Below are 22,585 nucleotides of genomic sequence, written 5' to 3' on the forward strand. Positions count from 1 at the left end.
CATCAGTGTGGTTGTAGAAGGACCAGACAAAACTCCTTTTCAGCATCTCAACGCGAGGAACAAAACTCGGAAGGCCTCAAAAATCCAAATTTCAAGGACCTAAGACGCACTGTTTCCAAGATATTTGCACTTCACTGCACAGCGCCAGGGTGAGGGGGGTGGGGGTTCGAACACAAAGAAGGTCCCAGTGGTATTAGGTAAAATGACCTTTTACATTTTTTTTTTTTCGAAAGACCGCTCAGTGACCACCCAGAGCGGTCTTTCTAAATCAAAATGTCACGCCCGTGCCGCACAACGCTATGCGCAGGGGCTGACTACCACTCCAGTTTTCGGAAGCGCAGGCAAGGGAGACAAGGTAAGTGTGTGTTGGGGGGTGTTTGTGTGTGTGTGTGTTGTATGTTTGGCTTGGGGGAGTCTTGGGTGGGTAGTGAGGCTGGGGGATGAGTGATGGGGGGATTTTCGAATTAATTCCACCAGAGAGAGGGGGGGGAGTAGGGGTCCGGGGAGCGGGATGGTTGGGGGTGGTGGCGAGGGAATGGCTTTTTTTCACTTTTTGTAGGCCGCCTGAAATCTGTCAGAAAAAATCTGTGTTATTGTTAGGCGACCTACAAAAAACGTAATTGGGACATAGTAGAACCGGTCCCAGTATGGCACAGCACATCAGCTCTTGCCATCGGTCCACGCTGGCTCCAGAGTATGTCAGCCAGCTACACGCACCCATTCTCAGTGTGCAAAGCACATCAAGTGGTAAGCACTCACAACAGCGACATGCAGGATCATTGATATTAAACAGTTGGAAAGTGTCATCATGTCTCTCTACAGAACCCGTGTGGAGTATGGGAACTTTTTGCTAGTGCTTGACAAAACAAGTTAATAGCTAACATTAGTCAAGTGACCGTAATTGTCGCTCAAAGCTTCCTCTTCTTGATGGACTTGTCTCAGCGAGTGGCTGTTGGCTAATGATTTTTACCCATTGCCGTCAGGCCTAAAGAAAAGCTAACCTCACCACTGTGTGGCGATAGACTGAATCGGTGCTTCCCTTCTACAGGTTTCGTCTGAGCCAAACAAATTGAAAAACATAAGAATGTATTCGCTCACCTGCCGGATACATGAGTAAGATGTTGGTTATGAAGTGATTATGCACGTGCCACTCCAAATGAGAAGTCGTGAAAGCTCTGTGTTTATTTAATGTTTTGTCAAATGGAGCAAAGAAGTTTTTACTGTCGGCAATATGGACTCAAAGCTTACGTCACTGTGAGCAGCAATTAAAACTGCGGCTTGTTTCGTCCAGCAATTAGTTTCATTCGCTTGGAGTAAGCCGGTTTGGATAATCCGTCCAGGAATTGAAGGAGTGTTTCCAAATGCTTCACATCCAACACTTTCTTTAAATTTTTTGACAAAATAACAAGTAGCTGAATTGAAACACTGGGGCCGGGCCAATGCCTCTCCACAAGCAGTCCTTCGCTCTCCTGCCTGTCAAATGACAGGCTCCATGCCATGCACAATGGGCCAGTGTGTATGTTTTGCCTAGTAATACAGACTTGTATCACCTGCCTAATTGTGTATGGAGTCGTTTGTTCGCCTCCTACAAAGGTTAATTCGGCCTCTGTTTGTCTTGTAAACGTGTGGATTTGTATCTTTCCAATGGGTCGTTTCGGTGTTCCCAGTTTGCAAGACACATTTCTGAACCCCAGAGTACTGTATCTGCAGTAATGGCCATGTGTTATAAATTCACTGGATAATGTCTCCCCTTTTTTTTTTTTTTTTAAAAGAAAAAAAAAGAATTAATGGATGATGCCTTTAATAAAGAAAGAAAAAAATGGATCGCCGTACAAAGCTCATGCTACCTCTTATGTATTACATGCTTTACTAAGTTTGCAACCAAGCTACTATTATTGCCTTTTAGACTAAGGGAGGGGGCACCTTGGGCCATAAATTGGTGGAAGGGTCATTATTAATGACCCCTCCCGTGGTCTATAAGGCCTAGTAGCACATGGTGGTACTAGCAATATAAGTTTTGGATAATTGGTGGTGAAGACATTTTTTTTACTTTAAATCTTATGTCGATACCGCTCACGCATGGTCTGCAGGCGCTCACGTGGCTCTGTAAGAAAGTGGGTGCGGTAGGTGAGTTAGGGATAGGATAGCGGTTATGCTATTGTGTGTTGGCTTTCTGCGGGTGCTTTGATTACACTGGCCTTGTGTCTGGAGGGCCAATGTCCAGTGTCTGGGTGAATTGCCGCTGTTTGTTCTTGTGGTCGTTTTGTGGCTTTGTGTTGTGTGTAGTACAGCTAGCCCTTTTGGCCGTGAGTGGTACGTGGGAGGTATACGGAAGAGGAGCAGGGAGTGGTTAGTAATGTGTGGTTGTTTTATTGTCTGTTCCGGGATCTGTACTGTCCATGATTCCCTTGGGTATGAGTTGTGGGAGGTGCCGGCTTTTATGCATGGCTCGTTCAGTTGAAGAGCCAGGTTTTCAGTCATTTTCGGAAGGTTAGGTGATCTTCTGTTCTTATTTCCAAATCGAAACACTAGAGAAAAGGAAATTCAGAGGGACCGCATTCTGCAATTTGACAGCCAAACTGTGGAACTCCTTTTCTCTAGTGTTTTCTTGGACGTCCTCGATCTTCGGTTTCTTCCTGGTTGGTATCGATTGATTTTGGCTTGGAGAAATTTGGCTCTTTTTCAGTGTATTAATTTGTGAGTAAATGTTTTTTTTCTTTTTGTTTTTTTTTTTTGTTTTTTTACTGGTAGCAAAAGTATGCTTCTTAGGGCTGTGTGATGTTGTGTATTCTGTTTAGTCTCAGGAGTAGTCTTGCTGCAGTATTTTGGTGCCGTTGGATTTTCTTTGTGAGGCATTCTGGCATTTCAAGGTAGAGGCTTTTTGCGTAGTATAGTCTCGATAATAACAAGGAGATGATTGTGAGATTTCTGTTTGGGAAGGTGAGCTAGAGGGGGTACCCTCAAATTAGTCGCAGGAGACAGACGTGTGGTTCTAGTGAGAGTCTGTTGTCCATGAGCATTCCTAGGTTTTTTATCGCAGAAGATGCCTTCAGTTGGGTTGTGGCCAGCTCAGGTTCGTGTGTTGTTGTTCTCTGCGGGGGAGATCATTATTTGTGTTTTGGTTGGGTTTAGTTTAATATTGTTAATTGTCATCCAGATGTCCGTGAGGTATTTGTTGAGCGTGTTGTTGTTTGGGTCTTGGGTTGAGGTTATCTTGAAGTTGAGTTGGATATCGTCTCCTTAGTTTTAGGTGGTCAGTTCATGGGTTTCAATGATTTTCATTAGGGAGGACTTAAAGATGTTAAAAAGCAGTGGGGAAAGGCTAGATCCTTGTGTTAGGCTGCAGCTAATATTTTTGGTGTTAGATGTAAATGGCGGTCTATATGTTCCTTCAGTTCGGTTGGTGAGGAAAGATTTTAGCCATCGGAGAGCGAAGCCTTTTAATGCTGCATTCCTCCAGTCTCTGGATTAGTGTTGTGTGTCTAAGTTTGTTGAAGGCGGCTGATATGTCTAGTAGTATGAGGGCTGATCAGGTGCAGTTGTCTGCGTTTTTATTTTTAGGTTGTCCCATATGGATAGAATGGGGATTTCGTTCCTCTCATGGGTCTGAAGCCGACGTAGGAGTGGTTGAGTGTTCCGTTACATTCTACATGATTGAGTAGTGTTTTGTTGATGTGGTTCTCAAGTAGTTTTGCTGGGTAGTGTAGGTTCGATATATGTCTCTAGTTGGTGGGGTCTTCTGCATTCACGTTTCTTTTTTTGGGAGGGACTTGATGTATGCTGATTGAACGTTTTAGGTACTATTCTGTGTTTAGGGATGGGTTCATTAGTATACAGAAGTATGATGCTGATGTTCTGTGGTTGAGTATTACTTTGAAAATGCCTGGTGGGCATGGGGCACTATGGCATGTGGCCAGATTGGTCTAATTTATTAGTTTCTTGAAGGTTTCTTCGTTAATAGGTTCAAATCGTTGTGTTGTGGTGGTTGGTGATGCCCTGGTTTCAGGTGGTTCAGAATTTGTTTATTGTTGCACACCTTGTTTTGATGGTCTATTTTTTGTTCTTCGGTGGTTTGAGATGTCATATAGCGATTGTGATGCTACAACCCATTTGTCGCAGGAGTTTGGGTTTTTGTTTTCCTTGATCATTTTGAATATTTCTTTTTGTGGGGTTGTTGCCAATTGGATTCTTGTGGTGGAGTGTGCTTTTTTTTTTTTTTTTTTCTTTTTTTTTTGCTTTTAGCATTGAGTTGTACATTTGGGGTTGTCATCGGAATTTTTTATTGCACGAATGCTTGGAATGGTTTCTCCATTGTTTGTTTGTTTTTCCAGTTTGAAGTTTGTTTTTCCAAGTTCTCTCAGTTCTTCTGTGAACCATCATGCTGCCATTTTATTTTGGTTTCAGTGGCTTTGATGTGTTTTATAGGTGCCAATTGCTCTAGGGCCTCTGTGATCCAGGTGTCTTCCTTTCTTCTGCTGAGTCTGGAGTCATTCTGTTCAGCTGGGGGATGTTCGGTTCGGTTGATTTCCGTTTGCTCTCTTAGGGTGTCCAGGTCAAGACTCTACCAATTTATTTTGTTAGTAGCACAGGTTATTGTGCCTCATTACACGGATGGCGGTGGACCAAGGTGCTATTAGCAGTAAAATAGCGGCACCGCCTTGGTGGAAAGGGGAATTACCGCCCTATTCCAAGGTTGGTGGGGCGGTAATTCCCCCTTCCCCCATTGCCCTTCCCCATTCCCATTTTTGTCCCATAGGGCTCTATGGGAATGGGGAAGGTGCTAATTACGGTACCGCAAATTGTGGTACCGTAATTAGCTCCCTGGTCCCTTTACGGGTTGGTTTTTAATGCCTGCAAAAAGCAGGCGTTAAATTCCCCAACCCGCAAAGGGACCTCGTAGTAAGGCGGTAAGGGTTTACCGGTAAAATACCGGTACCGGTAAACCCTTACCGCCTACCGTGTAATGAGGCCCATTGCGTTTCTGGGCATTATGTGGTTTGGGATTTTGATGGTGAGTGGGATCAAGTGGTGGTCATATGATCCATATGATAGGTACAGGCGGGTTAGTGGTTGAGAGTCCATCACTCCAGAAAATGTAGCCTGTGTGTCCTACACAATGGGTGGGTCTGTTCACTTGTGCAGTAGGACCCCAGCCGGCCCATAGGACTGGGGGTTTCCCAACAGCACTTGAAGATGAGCAGCGAGCACCCTCGAGATGGATGGGGATGCAGATTAATACTCTCACATCAAATCAATAATGACAACTCGATAGTTTGGCAAAGGGAGTCCATTTGATGACGAGTACAAAAAACGTGGAGTTCATGTATATCAGCAACCGCTCGATCTTCCTTCTCGCTTCAACTCCAATTAATTTCAGCAAAAGCATAGTATTTAAGACAAAAACTCTCATCACTGACGTGTAACTCTTAAAACTTTAGTATGCAACTCTATTGGTTCTAGGAAGGTAACTTTAATATAGGCACTATATCTGTATATGGTAACGGGGAGTGGGGATTGGTGTCACGACCCTCACCCCGAAGCCCCCCTGGCCTACCTATGGGCCAGGAGGAGCCTTTACCCCAGTCCCCACTAAATCCAAACTTAGGCCTTCTTGGGGCCAGGCTCATACTTAATGAGTTTGTGCTTGGGAACTTTTTGTTACTGTCATTCAAGGTGGAAGCATCCACAGAATCAGGCTTCTTGGAACCTGGCTTGCAGAAAGATGGTTTGGATGTGGTACCTTGGAACTCTTTTACCTGGACTTCTTTCTTGAAGCTATTTAAACCACGCCCGACTGGATTGACACGCTTCGCGTTAGTTTGCAATTCAGCAACGTGACGCTCACCGTGTTCAGCTTCAGCCACGAACCTCGGAGGAACAGCATCTGCAGAAAAAGAAAGAAGACATTGTTAGAAAAGGTTGCAGCTTACCTGAATTTCATCATTAGCGGTCCTCAGCTCTTCCGACAGGTATCCTGGAACCAGCGCTCCTTCGATCGACGGACCTGCAGAAAGGGAGAGACTAAACATTAGACATTTTGCACAATTAACGAACTCCGCCAAAAGGCTTACCTTGCCACTCGCACTTCTTTCAGCAACACCTCTGGAAATCCACACTCCGACGGAGCACTGCGACCTGTGAAGATAAAAGATAACAGGTCAGCAAAGGCAAGGCACCTTAGCGCTGTGTAAAGTGCCTACTCGCCGCGTCAAGGTACTCAAAAAAACGCTAATACTTAGCAGCGAACCCCGAATCCAATCTTCGCCACAAATTGGACTTCCACATACCTAAGGAAGAGAAAAAGACATTGTTAATTCCAGAAGGCATGCTAGGACAGCAAAACACCAAGCAATAAGACCTACCTGAAAGACTCCCGTCGGGCCGGCATCAGTGAAGTAACTCGACTGCCATTGCCCGCAAAGCACTACGCGCCCCTGCTGAGACAGCAGGACAGAGTACCCGCCAACATCAAGAACAAGGTGAGAGGAAGCCCAGAGGGGCCGCAGACATAGTGGGTGGTGGTAGGCTGTTAATCCCAGTTGCCCGGTCCTGAACATTGTTTACCTGTATTTCTGGCAGGAATCTTGCGCTGGTCACTACTGGACATCGCAGGGAGGGATACCTGGACCCCGATTGCTGGGTGGCGCCCCCGTGGAAACAGGTGAGCGTAACAATTGGATAAACACTGTCAGGTGGGGCATCTAAGCCCTTCTTTCAAAATGGCTACTGTAGACGTCATTAAGACTAACTATAGGACACTAGATTACTTGGTCCATTAAGATTGGGTTGGCATCGACCCCTCTCATACTTTTTCACTTGCTTAGCAGCGTGCAGAATAGCCAGCCAGGTGCAGGGAGTTCGTCTGCACCCCCAGCTTCCCTCCAATTATTGCTACAATCAGTCATCACCTCAGTGGTCATGTGCCAATTATTTCTTTGTCGTCGGCCTCGAGACTGCTTCTTGGTCTGGAAAAGTTAAGACATCTCTGCATGGTGCAGGTCCATGTGTAGGTGTGAAAGTTTCATCCCTTCTTGCTCATCTGGTCAAGTGATTTCGATACCATGAAATCGTCTTATTCTTCATACAATTTGTGTATTTGATTTAATTCTGCCAGCCATCTGTGGCTTATCTTGACCTTTCTGAACAGGATACTCTGTTCTTCTTTTCATAAATTGTACCCACTGTCAGTCTATTTCAGCCGATACGACCTTTGCTTCTTGGCCCGATTTGCCTTCGTCTGAGTTTCTCTCCCTCTTTAATTCTTGATTTATTTGCCGTGAAGCTCTCCTTTTTGTGACCTTTAGTAACCTTTGGTTGATTCTGCTGTTGTGCATAGAGGAAGTATACTAAAGTGCTCCTTTTGAGGTATATATATATATATATATATATATATATATATATATATATATATATATATATATATATATATATATATATATATATATATATATATATATATATATATATATATATATATAGGTGGGGCTTGCCTCAATCTATTTTACTACTAAGCATAAGCAAGCCTCACAATTTCTTGCTTCTTGCGGTTCCTTGCATATGTACATGTTTAAACTAAATGAATATCTTCATAGCGCATATGGCATAATGTTTAGCATTTTGACATCAATTATTTTACTTTAGGCTCAGCATGTCACTTATCCATGGTGTTTCGTCTCTTTTCATCATTCATAGGTAGTCATATCTTCTGTATGTGGGTCAGTCCGGGTTCTTGTGACATCACCATTCGTCTTCCTTTAGTATCTTTTTAGCTTCTTTAGGTATTGCATTCTGACAATCGTCATTCTGTCTCAAAGATTTTCTCAATGGGTACCTTGCTGCCCAGGTTTTCTTGTATGTCGGTACATCAACAGGTGCTGTTCTACTGATAGGTACTGGACAGAGCCCAACTGCAGCTCTCTGCTGGTTTATTTGCTCCTCATACGTCACATATTTCGGTGTGAATGTTCCGGGTACTACAAAATGGGCGGTTGGAGTGTGAATCGAGCTTGGCACCTCCTCTACACACTATTTGTTTGAAGTGGAGGGTTTCCTGTAGGGTTCTGAGTGAGTTGGCTTTGGTATTTGTTTTCTCTTTTGAACCAGATGAAGTCCCCAATAAGTGGAGAGGTTAGTAATGGCATCGGTGAGCTTCTTTGCAAAGTTGGGTTTATAGGATGGCGGTCTGTAGATCAGGAGAAAAAATAGGTTGGCTCGGTCGTTAAGCTTGATGTGAATTAGGAGAGATTCAGTCTTCTGTGGCAGTTGGAAGAGTGGTGTGGTTCAGATGTGGTCTTTGTGCGCTTTGCGATTCCTCCTACTCTGGCTCGTCTTCAGTTTTCTCTGTTGGATGGAATGTAGTTTGAAGTTGTCTGTTTTGGCTTTGTGAGCGATTGTTTTGTAATTGTCCGATAGCCATGTTTCTTTGAAGAAGAGTGCATTGGTGCCGCCCTCGCTTAGGTCATACATTTCTGTTTTGTTTGGCCATGGATCTTACGTTGAGTAGGCTGCAGTGCAGAGTGTGTGATTTTCCTTGTTTATTATTGTTGCATATCCTTTCCTGCGTCTTGGTCACGGTGGTGTTTCTCGTTTATTTTTCCCCTGAGATTCTCTCTTGGATCAGACTGTTATTTGCTGATTGTGTTGTAGGGGCCTCTGTCTCTTTGTTGAGGATTTCAATTAAATTGAGCGGTGGGGTTCTTTATGCTGTTTTGTTGTAGTGGGTTGTTTGTGCGTGTCTTTTTTCCAGTATCTGGTTATGTAAGGGATGTAGATGGTTAGAGATTCTAGCTTAGCTCTGATTTTCCTGTTTTTTCTTTTATTTTTCTTGGTCTTTCCGGAAATGTCTGTAGAGTTGGTGGGTTCTGTGTGTTATGGTGTGCGGTTTGGTAGTCTGTTGGTGTCCAGGATTGTTCGGGTCCTTGCTTGTGGGTTATTTGTTTTCCATTGAGGTATGATCGTATGTGGAGAGGTAGCTGGAGATGGATTCTGTTTTTGTTCTTGTCTTGGTCCGTTTAGACCACTAAACCTATGGATGGTGGGGAGTTTGAGGTGTTGTGAATTCTGGTAGGTGGTCCCACAGGGGTGCGATTGCCTTCCGATTTCTATTCCTCCATTCTTTTTTCTTTGCCCTTCTTTTATATTGTCATGTTTGTGGTCTGTAAGTCTTGGATTTAGGTTTGTAGTGTATTCCGGGGTAGGTGCCCTCTTCTGTAGCTTTTTTTCCTGAGGTCAGTGGTAGGTCAAGATGCTGCAAGATACAGTGGCATCTGGCTCGCTGTGGTTGTAGGTTGTAACTTTTATTTTGGATTCGGAATCAGATTGTGGTATATTCCAGGAAAGGGTGCCCTTCTGGGTTGGTTATTTTCCTGGTCTCTGGTTAAGATGATGTTGCGCCTCGGTGATGTCAGTGTCACTGTGCTGTTTTGGTAATTGCTTTTGATCGGGTCTGAGTTGTGCAGCGTTATGGAGTTCATTGTGGCTTGATACTTCCAGATTTGCCTGTTTCTTGTAGGATTGCGGTTGTTTGCTTTGTCGTCTTGTTCTAGGGTTCGGGTTTGTGATGTGTTCTAAGGGGCGGTGCCCTCATGGATTGATTTTCTTGATCGGTAGTAGATTGATGTGCTGCAATGCAGAGTGGCATCTGTCTGTGGTTGTAGGGTTATAGTGGCTCGCTTTTTCTCCTTGGTCTTGGGTTTAGGCTTGAGATATACTTTATTATTATAACCTCAAATCCCTGAAGGACCCATTTGCACCGCACTTTTGAACATGGTAGCCGCTCTTGGTACCTGCAAGAGTTGGATGCAGGGTCTGCATCTGTAAAGTGCACTCTATGGCCCAAAAAGGTACATAGGACAAAGGTAGAGAGACCTCCACAAAGCTAAGCCATGGACAGTGGCAGGATCGTTCAAACATTCCTGAAGCTAATGGAATAAGAGTTGTTGCATCAGGCCGGTGAGCGTTTGTTATGAAGTGCCGGACCTAGCTTCGAGAAAAGTCAGCCTCGCTATATTTACTGATATTTTCTGTAGGTAGCCGGGGAGTGGAACAGCAGCACAGAGTTTAAAGACTACTGTGTATTCGATGCCTTATTGGTGTAGGGTCTGACAGCCGTCATTGGTATAAGCTCAGGGAGATTCAGAATGAGATGACGAGTGCCCCCACTAGGCCTACTGAAATCGGCTGAAAAGCGAGCGCCGGACCACAGGACTTGAGTTGTATCGAACCACCAGGCCAGGCAAGACTATCTGGGCACTGGAGGTCCAGATAGTCTGATGCAAGGGAGTATATTAGGTTCCTAGAAGTCAATCAGTCCGTTACTATACCTGGCCTAAGGCTTCCTTTAAACTTAAATTCCATTCTTTAATATATAAGATGTAAAAATCACATTGATTAAATGCAAGTAATTATCCCTTTCCCCAGCACTCTTCAGTGTACTTTGCAACACCTCTTTCGGACGACAGCCAGTCTAAATGGCCTGCACACACATTAAGACACATAGATGTGTGTACCGGGCTAGAAACCTTCATTGCCCTCATTGACACCTTTCTGCCCACTGGAATTACTTCACTGGACCTTAAAAACAGTTCACTTGTCCCTCATGTGGCTGCCAATGTCTTTCTTGTTACTCATTTGCAGCTCTCGGGCAGGTAAAGTAAATGGGTAAAACGAGGAAGTAAATTAATTGTAGTTTTAATTTGTAGTTGTCTTCATGCATTTAGCATTTTAATTTCAGTTTGGTTGAACTGAAACAGGTTTAACTTGAGCATACATTAGGTGTCATGCAAAGGCAAACGGTCGCTCTATAAGAAAGTGAAAGCATTTTCCAATGCTTAAACTTTCTTTCTTTTGTATGTTAAATGGCATGTTGTAGCCAATTAGGCCTTCCACAGAGGAAGTGTCTTGTTGAAAAGAATCTTGCCTGAAAATTGCAGGAGGTTAGTACCCTGGCCCGTTAGACCGGGGTACTAATAGCATTTTTTTCTGTTCTGAAACGCTACTGTGTTTCGGAAGATATGAAAAAAAAAAAAAAATGCCGCAGGGAAACGGAAAACTTAGTCTGTTTTCCCTTTCCATGGCAGCCATCGGGAGCGCACATGCTGGGAACAGAAGTGTTCCCAGCGCGTTCGTTCCTGAGAAAAGCTGAAAAAAGAAGGTAAGTGGGGTTGGGAGGGCGGGGAGGTGGGTGGAGGAAAAAAAAAAAGTACCAGAGTCCCCGGCGGGGGATGAAGGCAACCTCCAGCCTTGGGGAGGCTCGGAGCGGGGATTGCCCGGTTTCAAGCCTCTTCATTGGCTAAGGGGCTGCCATGCCCCCCCTCCGGGAACAAACGCAGGCACGTAGGTGCGTCCACGGGATTACACCGTGGTATGGCTCGGAAACGAGCCAATCATGTTACCTGTATCCCTTGGACACACCAATGCTGTGTACTTATGGTAGTTATTGACTTCACTCTAAACATTCTGATTGGCTCAGAGGAGGTCAAGGTCTATCAACTTGTGCTAATGTCACATAAATGTTGCACTTCTAAAATTAATCCCGCAAAGAAAGATGCTTGAACCGCAGATCTGTTTGTTGCGCATAGGTCTCTACAGCATATGCCCACTGAACTTTCTTACAAGGATGGTTCAATAGCTCTCGTTTCATAAAGATGATTTGTCACACACATTCTTGCGATGATCGATTTTCTTGTGTAGTGTATGCAGACCTAGAAAATGTTGCAGGCACTCCTCAACCCCTATCTAATAAGATGAATGTAGAAGGTGTCCTTTTTTTTGACTAATCGTAAGTTAATGTGCATATCCCTGAGCCTGCCTTTTCCCTGAGGTAGCAAAAGGGTGAACCTGCTCAATAGAGCAGCTGAAGTCACGTGCCAATGATGGGAAAGTTTGGATGGGGCTCTCTTCATGGGAGTTTGCAAGGAGACAATGGAAATACTGTCTTTGCAAAGCATCAATTTACAGATGGTAGAATTAATTGTTTATATTCACATATAATCATTAAATGTGGGAAAGGATTTGTAGATTCTAGATTTTCGTATTTTAGATTCTAAATGTTGTAAGGAAAGTCCTCTTGCACTGGTAATGAAGGAGAACTATAAGGTTTTAGATCCTATTTTTTTCCACTCCTGCTGCTGAATAGCTTGCCAAATGTGTTTGTGAATCAGGATGGAATTTTACTTGTTTTGCTGTGTAACTTTCTTTTTTTTTTTGTTATGACGTGTAAAAGATGTAAAACTATATGCACTCCAAAAATAGTTTATACTTTTTTCCACAGGCATAACTATCTGGCCATACTTGTAATTTTTGACTGTTGGACTGAATTTTCCTGATGACTCTCAAATTATGTCTTTGGTAGGGTATCTCTTTAGCCAATCCTAGTTAATTGAATACGCGTTTTTCTCTCGAGGGCAGAGTTTGAAAATGGCAATAGTCTTAGACCACTGGACTCTTTAATCTCATCCCCAAACCTTGCTGTGTCTGAGTAACTTTGCATGCTCTTTGTTTGCATGTTTTAGGACTGGCAAAAGCTGACGGCCAAACAGACTCACAGTTGGATGGGGTTCCTGTGCTTATCTGTGTCACTTCACCTCATAACCTTACGGCCCTCCACACTCTTAACTTTAGCAGGTATAAGGAAGAGTGTTTTTTTTTTTCCTCTTCCTAATCTCCTGGCACAGGTTCCCCAAACTTCCTTCTACTTATGTGGGTCTTTTCTTTCTTCCCGAAGACTTGTAGGTAGGGTGCGTCGAATTTCTCCTGCCCCACAATAATTTCTTCGTTGTACTCCGTTCTGTCAAAAGCCTCTTTCTTTCTCACCTTTTTCTCCTTGCTTGTTTTCTTCTGGGATGAGGCTTCTTTCTTTTTCACCGACCGTGACTTGTACAGGCTGGAACGCGAGTCCTCGGGTTCCAGTGTGGAAGACGGCTGCCAAGCCGGTAGCGTTTGAATTCCAGGAACAAATGTCAATGAATCCAGGAAGGAAGGTATAGGAAGGTAAGGATTGGAAGGGAGAGGGTTCCAGGAACAAAGAAGGAAGATAGAAATACACGGCAATGCAGAGAGCGAACTCGAACAACGTCTAGTAACTCGTAGGGCTAGAGTTGAGACGCACGGAGCCGCGGGGGCGTCCCGGTTTTCTAGGAAGCTGGCGACTGCACGCAAAGGCTAGACCGCAACAGTTCTGACTTGTCGGCCATCTTGGATGAATTGCAGTGCTTATGCCGCGGTGTATCATGGACCATGAAGTCCAGAACGGTCGAATCCGGCTACTCCTGACACGTTTCTGTTTCACTCACGTGCTCACCTTCTTTTGCAGTCATTTTGGAAAAAATCCAATTTCAAGAGAACTCCACTGTTTTTCCTTTTTATTTTGTGATTGTTTTAGAATTAGCTTATTATCAATTAAATACTTGAGGTGGTGTATGGACTGCAATTTACAGGAACAACTATTTTCCTAGCTTTTTCTATTCCTGGTTTTAGCTAATACACCTATAAAAGAAAAAATAAAATACCCAAATCAAAATTTGTAAATTGCAGTTGGATTGCTTAAATTTCTCCGTTAAAAAGTGGGGGCATGTGAGGATGATTTGATGAAGCACACGGTCAGACGTGCCAGCTAATACCGCACTCAGCCGTTGGAAGGCTCTGAAAGGAGAATCCACTTTGCTGCTCACACCATTACTGCCATTACTCCATGATCAAGATTAGTCTTCGTTTCCATGTGCTTGCATAGTCTCCCTCCACCCCACTAAAGAATGGGAAGGCTTTGCTGAGGGTGTGCACTTGGACCATGTTCTGATCATGTTTTAAGCATATAGGGGCATGGTTGTTCTGACCATGTTTTAAGCATATAGGGGCATGGTTGATTGTGTTCGACATCCTTGACCATGCACAAAGCATCAGAGCTGTACAGAGCGTGGCTGAGAATGAGCAGAGCATGTAGTTTTGTGTGAGTGAAGGTATGGAGAAAGAATGGGGTTGTGGGAGTGTGACTAGGCCACACCTGGATGAGGAGTTGCTCATGATGTTAATGTGGGGTTCTAAAATACACACGCCAGGAGCCCAGTTTAGTTTCCAGCAAAATAGTTCTCGATTTCTAGGACTGCTTCAAAGACACAACTTGCCCAGCCTTCAGTAAACTAGCAAATGTCTTCCCGGGTATTTGATTCTTTAGTAATTCAGACGTGAATAAGTTTTATTTATTTTTTCCTACAGATAAAGTGCTATATTTGTGTCACAGCATATTAATGTATTTGTTCACCAATGCCACGTGCACTTCCTAGTTCCTAAATTGAAGTCTAATTTTAGTCAGTCTTTTTTTCTGCACATGAACTTGCCTAGACTGCACTTTGCTTAGTTGGACATGTTTTGTCTGTTATTATTGGTAGACTGTCACTAAATGATCATGGATATTCAGTGGCGTTCTGACATGGCCCGCTTACATTGCCCGTGTCCAACTTTTCCCCAGACCCACTTTCACCTTACATTGTTCATCGTAGGAGTTTTAATTTCCTAGGACCGCTTTGCCCCGGCCCTGACTTGGGTTAGTGCTGAAGTGTGGCATTGCCGTACCATGTGTGCTTGGCATGCTCGGCCGTGTATCCTACCTCTTTATGATTTACGTCTCTTTTTCAAATGAGACACTCTGGTACTGTCACTTGAGGGCAGCATTAACTCTGTGATCCATGCCGAGTGCTACCCCTGGTTTGGAAAATATTGTAATTGGTTTAACACACTGCTGTTTTTGTTTGGAAGCTGCCTTCCTCGAAAATGTCTGAATAACCTATTGTTTTATCTAATTATTAGAAGCAGTCATGAATGGAAAAAGCTGGTTTTGACTCACCACTGGCCAGTGAGTGTGTGCAAGGTGAGACTCCCGCTCACCCTCTTTCATCCCAGAAACTGAAACCTGTTCTGTGTTGCTGCTCTTGAGTGTAAACCTTTTACAAACATGGAGTTGTTTATCCTGTCACTGAGGGTCTTTGTCTCTTTTGTTAATGTCACAATTGTCTTATTGTGGCATAGCAAATGTACAAGTATGCAACCAACGCTTTTGGGCTTGGTGGTTTATCTTTCAAACGTGCAGTACATTGTGTGCCCCTTCACTGGTGATTTGCTTTAGAGTTGTGGTAATCAAAGCTCCCTTCCTCTTGCAAAAAAAGGTTTGTAAGGTTAGTTGCAAACAAATGTCCCCTTAAATGTGGGCGTGGGGCCTGCCGAAAGGTGAGAAAGTAAATGGTAGATGAGAATAACAATTTAACTTTATTAAGTGTACATATGTGGCGAAAAGAAGTTTAGAATGGAAAAAAATGTACTTCAAACCAACTTGAACTTTGAAAAATTGCGACATAACCTTGCTTTGCAGGTATTGAGGGACAGTAGTGCAAGGTTGAACTGCACCAGGGCACCCTACCTACAAGTCTTCGGGAAGAAAGAAAAGACCCACATAAGTAGAAGGAAGTTGAAATTATTGCATAGGCTGTCTTTCAGTAGCGAAGGATTGTCACAGCCTGGTTTGAGGAAAGTTGGGGCTTGTAGGTCTCTGGGAGAAGGTGGACGAGCAAAACATTTGCGTGAAGGATGAGGTTCCAAACGACTCCTCCAGCGTGTAATGTGCCACCTCTCGCCCTGCATTGCACACACGCAAGGGCATGTCTGGAAGGAGAGAGCAGGTTAGTCGGTCAGGCAATTGAGAAAGTGAAGAGGATCGAGAGCTTGGTGTTTACCCTTCCGAAAAAGCAACGGGGAGGGGTGTGGTGGGGTCGCAGAGCCGTGCACAGGATCCTTTGTGGTGCCAACATACAAAGGAGCATTCTTTGGACCTAGCTGGTTAAAAGCTGCAGTTAATCCATTACTTTTGAGAAAGCTGCTCAGAGATCTAAGGGGTTTGGGTTTTGGGCAAGTGGGTTCTGCCATTGGGTTGGGTCGCCCCATCGACGAGCATGACATGGTTGCTAACTGGGTGGGTGGTTAAAAGCCAAACAACCACATGCTGTGTCCCCCCCCCCTCCTCACATCCCATCTGTGTCATTGCTTCACAACCCACGAAAATAGTTTGGGCTTTTAGGCAGCTCTTGCGGCGCCACCTAAATAACTAAAAAGGCAAGTCCTAGTTTAAGCGCAAAGAAATGTCTACTACTGCATCTGTTTTGGGATGATTAAATGCATCATTTTTTCTTTATAAACTTGTTTATATCTGATCTAGCATTAAATCTCAAAATGTGATTAGAGTATGGCCTTAATAAAGTGTCAATTATGACAAATACAGAGATTAACATCATTTTATAAAAAGATATTAGCATATATAACATAAATTGCAACATGCTCAGATAAATGTTACCATTCTGTCTCAAACCAGCTTGCACTAGGTGCAGACGCGGTACTGTGCAGGGTGTTTTAAAAACCTTTGAAAAACAACCCATACGTTTTTTTGATCGTAATGGGAGATCGAAGAAACATACTGTGAATTATTTCATTCACCCATTCCACTTCTTTGGACCATGTTGTGACTGCGGTCAGAAGCATCCAGTATATTTCTATATGTGTGCTATCGGTAATGGAAGAACCACAATGCTCGATCAGTCAAAGTTGATTGGTTACAGCACAACCGGCAAAGAGGTTCACAGGGAAAAGATTCTTTTGTAATTGTACTTCATAAATGTCCAAACGAAGCCAGTTTCTTCTTGTTTGCACTTCTTGTAGGGTCACACTTTATTTTCATTTGAGTATAGCACATGTAATGGAGGAATTTACATTTGGAAACAATGGTTACTATTCAATGAGGTATTCTTGGTTTGGCTACATATCTCTGCTTCGATCTAGAATCCGAAGGCTGAAGTCCATATCCTCTAAAACATGCAAGCTTTGTGCTTTCTATTACATTCCCAAACTGCACAGTGAGGAGGTGGCTCCATGAGTATTAGTGGCTTGTGTAATGTGTGTTAATACTGTGATATAAAAAAGGAAGTTCATCTGGGCTTCATGTCACACCTAATTGGCATATATAGAATCTTGTGGTTGGTCGCCTGTAGTGCTACCCAACTCTCAATCTAGTCAAGTGAGGAAGTCTCCATGGCCATAGATTTTCTAGCGGGAGCGGGCCTAAGGATTTCAGTTTCTTCACTATTATTCGTTCGTGTAAATTCCTGGCAGCCTTTTTAGTTAAAGATGAGCATCCTATTGAGTGTGATTATATTGATTGTGTAGTCTAGAACAGGTCTTGAACTAGGTAATTTCAAGGGTATATTTGTGAAAAGATGGAAGTGTTTTGAAAGAACAGCCATTTTAATAATTATCATAGACCTGGCCAACGTCATCGCTTTGTTTTGTAGACCATAACGAATAGTGCTGTCCCTAGAGTATCACTACATCTCAGTTGCAAAAATAGAGCCCTTGATCAGCATATTTCTCATACAGAATTCCATCATAAGATTCAATGATTGGGGCAAAAAAGTAAGGGCTACAAAGTGTACCCTTGCCTTGTCCCTCAGGTTAAGAATATTGGTTGTGATGTAGTGCCATTTGTGAGAATGTTGACAGTGGTTTACAATTTAATAGCCAGGGCCAATTTATAAAATCTTTGCCTACCCTACCCCAATTGTATTCGGCATTGTCAAAATGAAGGGCCATTGAATCAAATACTTTTCCAGCATCTAATAACATGGCTATGACTGGGATATAAGGGTCCAATCACATTGAAGTAGATCTTCCCTGTATAAACATGGGCATGTCTCGCAGTATTGTCTGCGGCAGAAAGGTTCATCACTTTGTAAGCATTTTGGCTAGTATTTTATTAACTAAATTAGGGGGAGGGATCTAAGGGCATTTATGACTGACATTTAGATTTCTTTTTGAACAAAGATGACGATTTTGAACAGAAATGACTTGCACAATTACTCATTTACAGATAGAAGAAGGATACCAGAAGTGAGCTTGTACCAGTTTTAGGGTGTGAACAAAGTAGGGCAGACAATCAACCAAACAAAATAAGCGGGTGACTTATAAAAGAAATATTAAATAGTTTGGCAAGTGTTTCAAACTAAAGACTAGTACCGTGCAAATATACACAATCACATTAGTACGTGCCACTGGAGGGAGTGATATTGTCAGGTAGGGAAGATGGGGTGGGGGTGGTTGAGAGGGACCACCCTCATTGGCATATTAGTGAAGTTTAAGCTGAACTTTGAGATCCACAGTTTGGGCAGTGGGTTTCAGTGGAGGGGGTGGGGTGGAGTAGGGCAAGAGCAGAAGAAAGGAGGCACAGGGGGCATGGGACAGTGAGGTAGAGTGCATAGGAGGGGAGAATGAGATGGTGAGTAAACAGAGAAACAGTCAGACGGGTACTGAAGAGCAAGACCATTGATGTCTTTGCAGGCTAGGAGAAGGAACTTCAAAAAAGCAAACAGTTGCAGGCAGAGGAGACGGGCATGGTTTTGGGAGTAGAAAGTGGGGGACGATTTGGGTAGATTGTAGAGAGCCTGGGGTAGCGAAGTTGAGAACATTGTGCTTATTTCTTGGTCTTCCTCTCTTTAGACAATCAGTAATCGAGTTTGCTGAGCACGGGGTGGAGATTAGTTTTCGTAGACTGGTAAGTAAGAAATGAAGATTCGGGGTCAACACCCAGCAAACAAAAGGCAGACTTTGTGAAAGACAGCCGAGAAGCCCTTCCTTCCCCCGCAAGGTCTGTCTTTTGCCTCCCTTGGTCTATTCCTGCGGAGTTATCACCCTCCCAATTGCTTTACTCCACACACCCCCACCACTTTCCTCCAAACTTAACTCCAAACGGTTCTGATGTCCTCTTCCAGCTTCCCTCCGAGCTGCATCCCAGGAGAACAGACGTACACCAGGGTGCTCACCATAAGGGAGCCTTCTGTATGTTGTTTTATTTTCATGTACTCTTGTCTAGAGACTTCCATCTAAAATGGACACACTTTGAATGTTGAAAAAGCTTAGTATTAGCAGTTAAGGTGGTGCTACTGATGAATTGTTGCCGTTGGAGATCTCGATCAAAGAGGGAGCCCAAGGTTGCGAATCTTGGGCAAGGGAACAAGGTCAGGCAGTATGGAGAGAAGAGGATAAAGATCATGTTGGAAGGTACAAAAAGGATTACTTCAATTTTTCAATAATGCAGTATGAAGCAGCAGAGAGCCATCCATTGACCAATTGAAGTTGGTTATCATTTTCAACATGGGTGGGGGGTGAAGGAGGGAAAGGAGTACACGTTTTGTGTGTCTTCAGCAAAGGGGTGACTGTGAAAGCCAAAGGGCTAGATTGAGTCTTCCTAGAATAATGGCATAGAGGGATAAGAGCAGAGGTCCAAGGTCTGATCCTTGGATGGGGCTGGGGCAGGGATAAGGTCTTGGACAGAGGATTTAGAGTGCATGAGATTTCAATGGAACGACCTTACAGGTAGGAGACAATCCAAGCAAAACCCAAGGTCCTGGAGAGAGGAGAGCGTTATGATCAAACAGTTTTGAAGGCAGTAGAGGAGTCAAAAAGGAAGGGAATAGGAGACCATTTGGAGTGGTCCACGTCATAGAAAGTTGGAGACGCTCAAGAATGTGTACACTCTCAGTAGCGTGTGTGCTATGTAAGCCAGAGTGAAGTGAGTCTGCAAGGCTGTTCTCCGCAAAGTACTTTTTGATCTGGTTGAAGACCACCTACTCGAGGACCTTATTAAATAATGGGGAAGGAGGGTAACTCTCAAAGGCAAAAGAGGAAGACCATGTCAGAGGGGGGCAGTGGTGCGAGCCATATTGAGAAGATCACAATGCCACCACCCTTCCCAACAGGTCGTGGAGAGGCAAGGAAAAAGTGGTTGAGTCGCTAAATAGTGCAGGGAGTGAACTAGGATTTGTTGACCAGAAGCAAAAAACAGCTCCTGGAGATCAGGCATCACCTGTTAAGCAGGAGCTATCAATGGGGAAACAGGAGCCAGTCCTTAGCTCGCAGCAAATCTAGCTAGTGGGCAGGATGCAAACTCTGACCTTTTTGTCCATTACATATTCTACAATATGCTATACATCTCAATTAAAAGACACAGCTAAACACATTCGCAAATCTACCTAGGGAATATCGCATTGCTATATTAGTATGGCACCACTTGCCTGGGGAGTAAAAAGTAGCTCCACTATGTGCTTTTCTTACAATTATATCAATTTGATGCAATGATGGTTAAGGTAGGATAGAATACGCCTAGCCTTGGAGGGTTTGTTTATGCCCCTCACATTCTGTGTTACTGCTTGACACTTGCAGGGCCATCAATTACACATCCTATAGAAATAGTGTTCAGCACGTCAAATCTCTGATTTTGGTTTTTCTGTTACAGGTCTGCATCGCTTGGTCAATTTTAACAGTGCAACATAAGTCATGAACCCAACCATAGGCTACCACCCACAACTTCCTGTGAATTAATACCCCGAATTTGCACATCAGCTGTATCAAATTGGTAAACTACCCAAGGAAAAGAAGCAACCATTTGATAAAAGAAGAAAATATTTTGTTAAAGTAACGCTCGCTATGGATTGCCAGCATTATGAGCGGGATAACGGGGCCCTGAGCCTCCGCATTACATTGCTCTTTAAGAAAATCATTAAAAAGAATAATATATGAAACGACTGGTACTAGATGAGGGAGGATACTTTTTGCAAATGGTACAAAATCTACATCTGTATTTGGGAATCTGCATAGCCTATATATCTCTGGCAAAATCAAGTATGCCAAATATCAAATAACGTGGAACCTTTTTATGTAGGCTTTCAATAAGACTGGAATGCGTGTGTTCACAAGTGTCGGACTCCTCCAGAGTCCTGTAAAAGTGATTCCTTTCCATTATGATTTTTTTTCAACTTGGCAGCAACAAATGATGTATTGAACACCCTATCCTCCGAGCATCTTTCCAGCCTCTTCAAAGGATGTCTGAGCAGCCTGCACAGAAGTGCGATGTTTGGAAAGCTCATTGTTGTAGATGGTTGATATTGAAGGTTACCTTTTATCTCTCGCTGCCCTGAAAATCCGATTTCTACCTTGGTAATTAAATACTTGGCCAATGATCGGTCTAGGAGGGAGGCCAGGCGCTGGTTTGAAGCCAAGCGTGCAATGCACTCTCATCTGGAAGTGCATGGAAACCGCTGGTTTGCGTAATAATTCTAGTAATGGCTTTTCTAGGAATTGCTCCATGGTTCCAGTTTGGGCTGTCTCAGGCATACCTGCAATTTGAATGGCATTCCTTTGTGACCTACTCTGAAGGTCCTCCCCCTTCGCTTTAACTATATCAGTGTCTTTCTGAGTGCTGACTTTGTGGCTTCCAAGGCTTGATCAGCTGCTTCCATAGTATTCGGATACTGCTCTGCTTCATTTATTCTCCCACAAATGTGCTCTATCTTACCTTTTGTGGTGAGTCTTCTACTTTGGATGTTGGCGCATCTAATTTTTGCCTACAGCTGCCATGGAATGGGTTCACTTGTTAAAGCACCACAGTGGGAATGTAGAGAAGCAGGTGTGTACGCCATTGATGGAACCCGCCCCCTCACCTGCAACTTGTTGGATGAAGAACAAGAAGACAATGTGCATGACACCAGGTATCATTCCAATACTGCATAGAGTACATCAGACGTTATGCACTCAGACAAGCGGATAACCGTCCCAAATGTACCCTCAAACTAAAGTGGTAGCAGGAGATTTGCAGGCACCACTGAATATCGAAGAGCTGTAAAGGAAATCTGACAAGTGCAGTGTGATGTCATAAGGAGAAAACATGATGATGCACAGAAACAATATAAGAATACTTAATGAATTAAGATATAATTGAAGTATGCCTGTATACGAGTGAGATGAAATCATATATACAAAGAAGATAAGTAACCCCATGAATAGTAAATTTATATACGCAGAAACACAAGGTAGATGAGTCACATAGAAGCTTGCTGCAGTAGAAATTCTGAGATGGGTCCAGCGGCCATATTGAAAAGATGCATGTCGGATATCAATAGTAAGGGGAAAGCTTGGAGGAGAGAGACCAGGGCTTCACAGCTGACGGATGCTGGAAAAACAAATTATTTATGAATTGTGTCTTAGTCAAGATATAACTTTTCACAAACAAAAGGACACAAATTGCAATACATTATACCAATTATCTTCTATTGTATCCATTAACATAAAAATATACAAATATACAAGAATTAATAAACAAGAAAAACAAGCAAGAGATAAAAAAGAAGCCAAAATACATCCCACTTCCAATATACTTCTTCACATCTTAAAATGGGTTCAATTAAACTTTTACTCATTCTCGAACAAACAAGCTCACCCTTCCTAATAGTCAAGTCATAGATCAAATGCGGGGAAACAATGAGCATTCAACTCTTATTAGGTAGTTCAATCTCTTTTAGAAATCTCAGCACTTCCAACAAAATAAATTTCTCCTTCCCTTCCCAGAGACGTGACCCAAATTCATCCGATTACAACTAAAGAGTATTATGGGTAAATCAAGAGAAGTATGTGTTTCTCTGATCGCTGGTACCAGGGCAATCCATCAACAAATGTTTAACATTTTGTTTTAACCTCAGATCACACCGATCACAGGTGCCAT

General features: G+C 43.3%; 1 protein-coding gene across 2 annotated transcripts in view; it reads left to right on the plus strand.

The window, feature by feature from the left end:
* RNASET2 (ribonuclease T2) overlaps window positions 1-22,585 on the plus strand; it is a 522,081-nt gene that overhangs the window by 145,285 nt on the left and 354,211 nt on the right. The window contains exon 3 of one of the 2 annotated variants that reach the window (XM_069607702.1): window positions 14,803-14,863. The exons of the other annotated variant lie outside the window; for it this stretch is intronic. Coding sequence (XP_069463803.1) covers window positions 14,803-14,863 — 61 coding nt within the window. The remainder of the gene's footprint in view (window positions 1-14,802; window positions 14,864-22,585) is intronic. 2 annotated transcript variants of the gene reach the window in all.

Source organism: Ambystoma mexicanum, chromosome 4q, assembly GCF_040938575.1.
Source record: "Ambystoma mexicanum isolate Mex_15411 chromosome 4q, UKY_AmexF1_1, whole genome shotgun sequence".
Classification (NCBI taxonomy): domain Eukaryota; kingdom Metazoa; phylum Chordata; class Amphibia; order Caudata; family Ambystomatidae; genus Ambystoma; species Ambystoma mexicanum.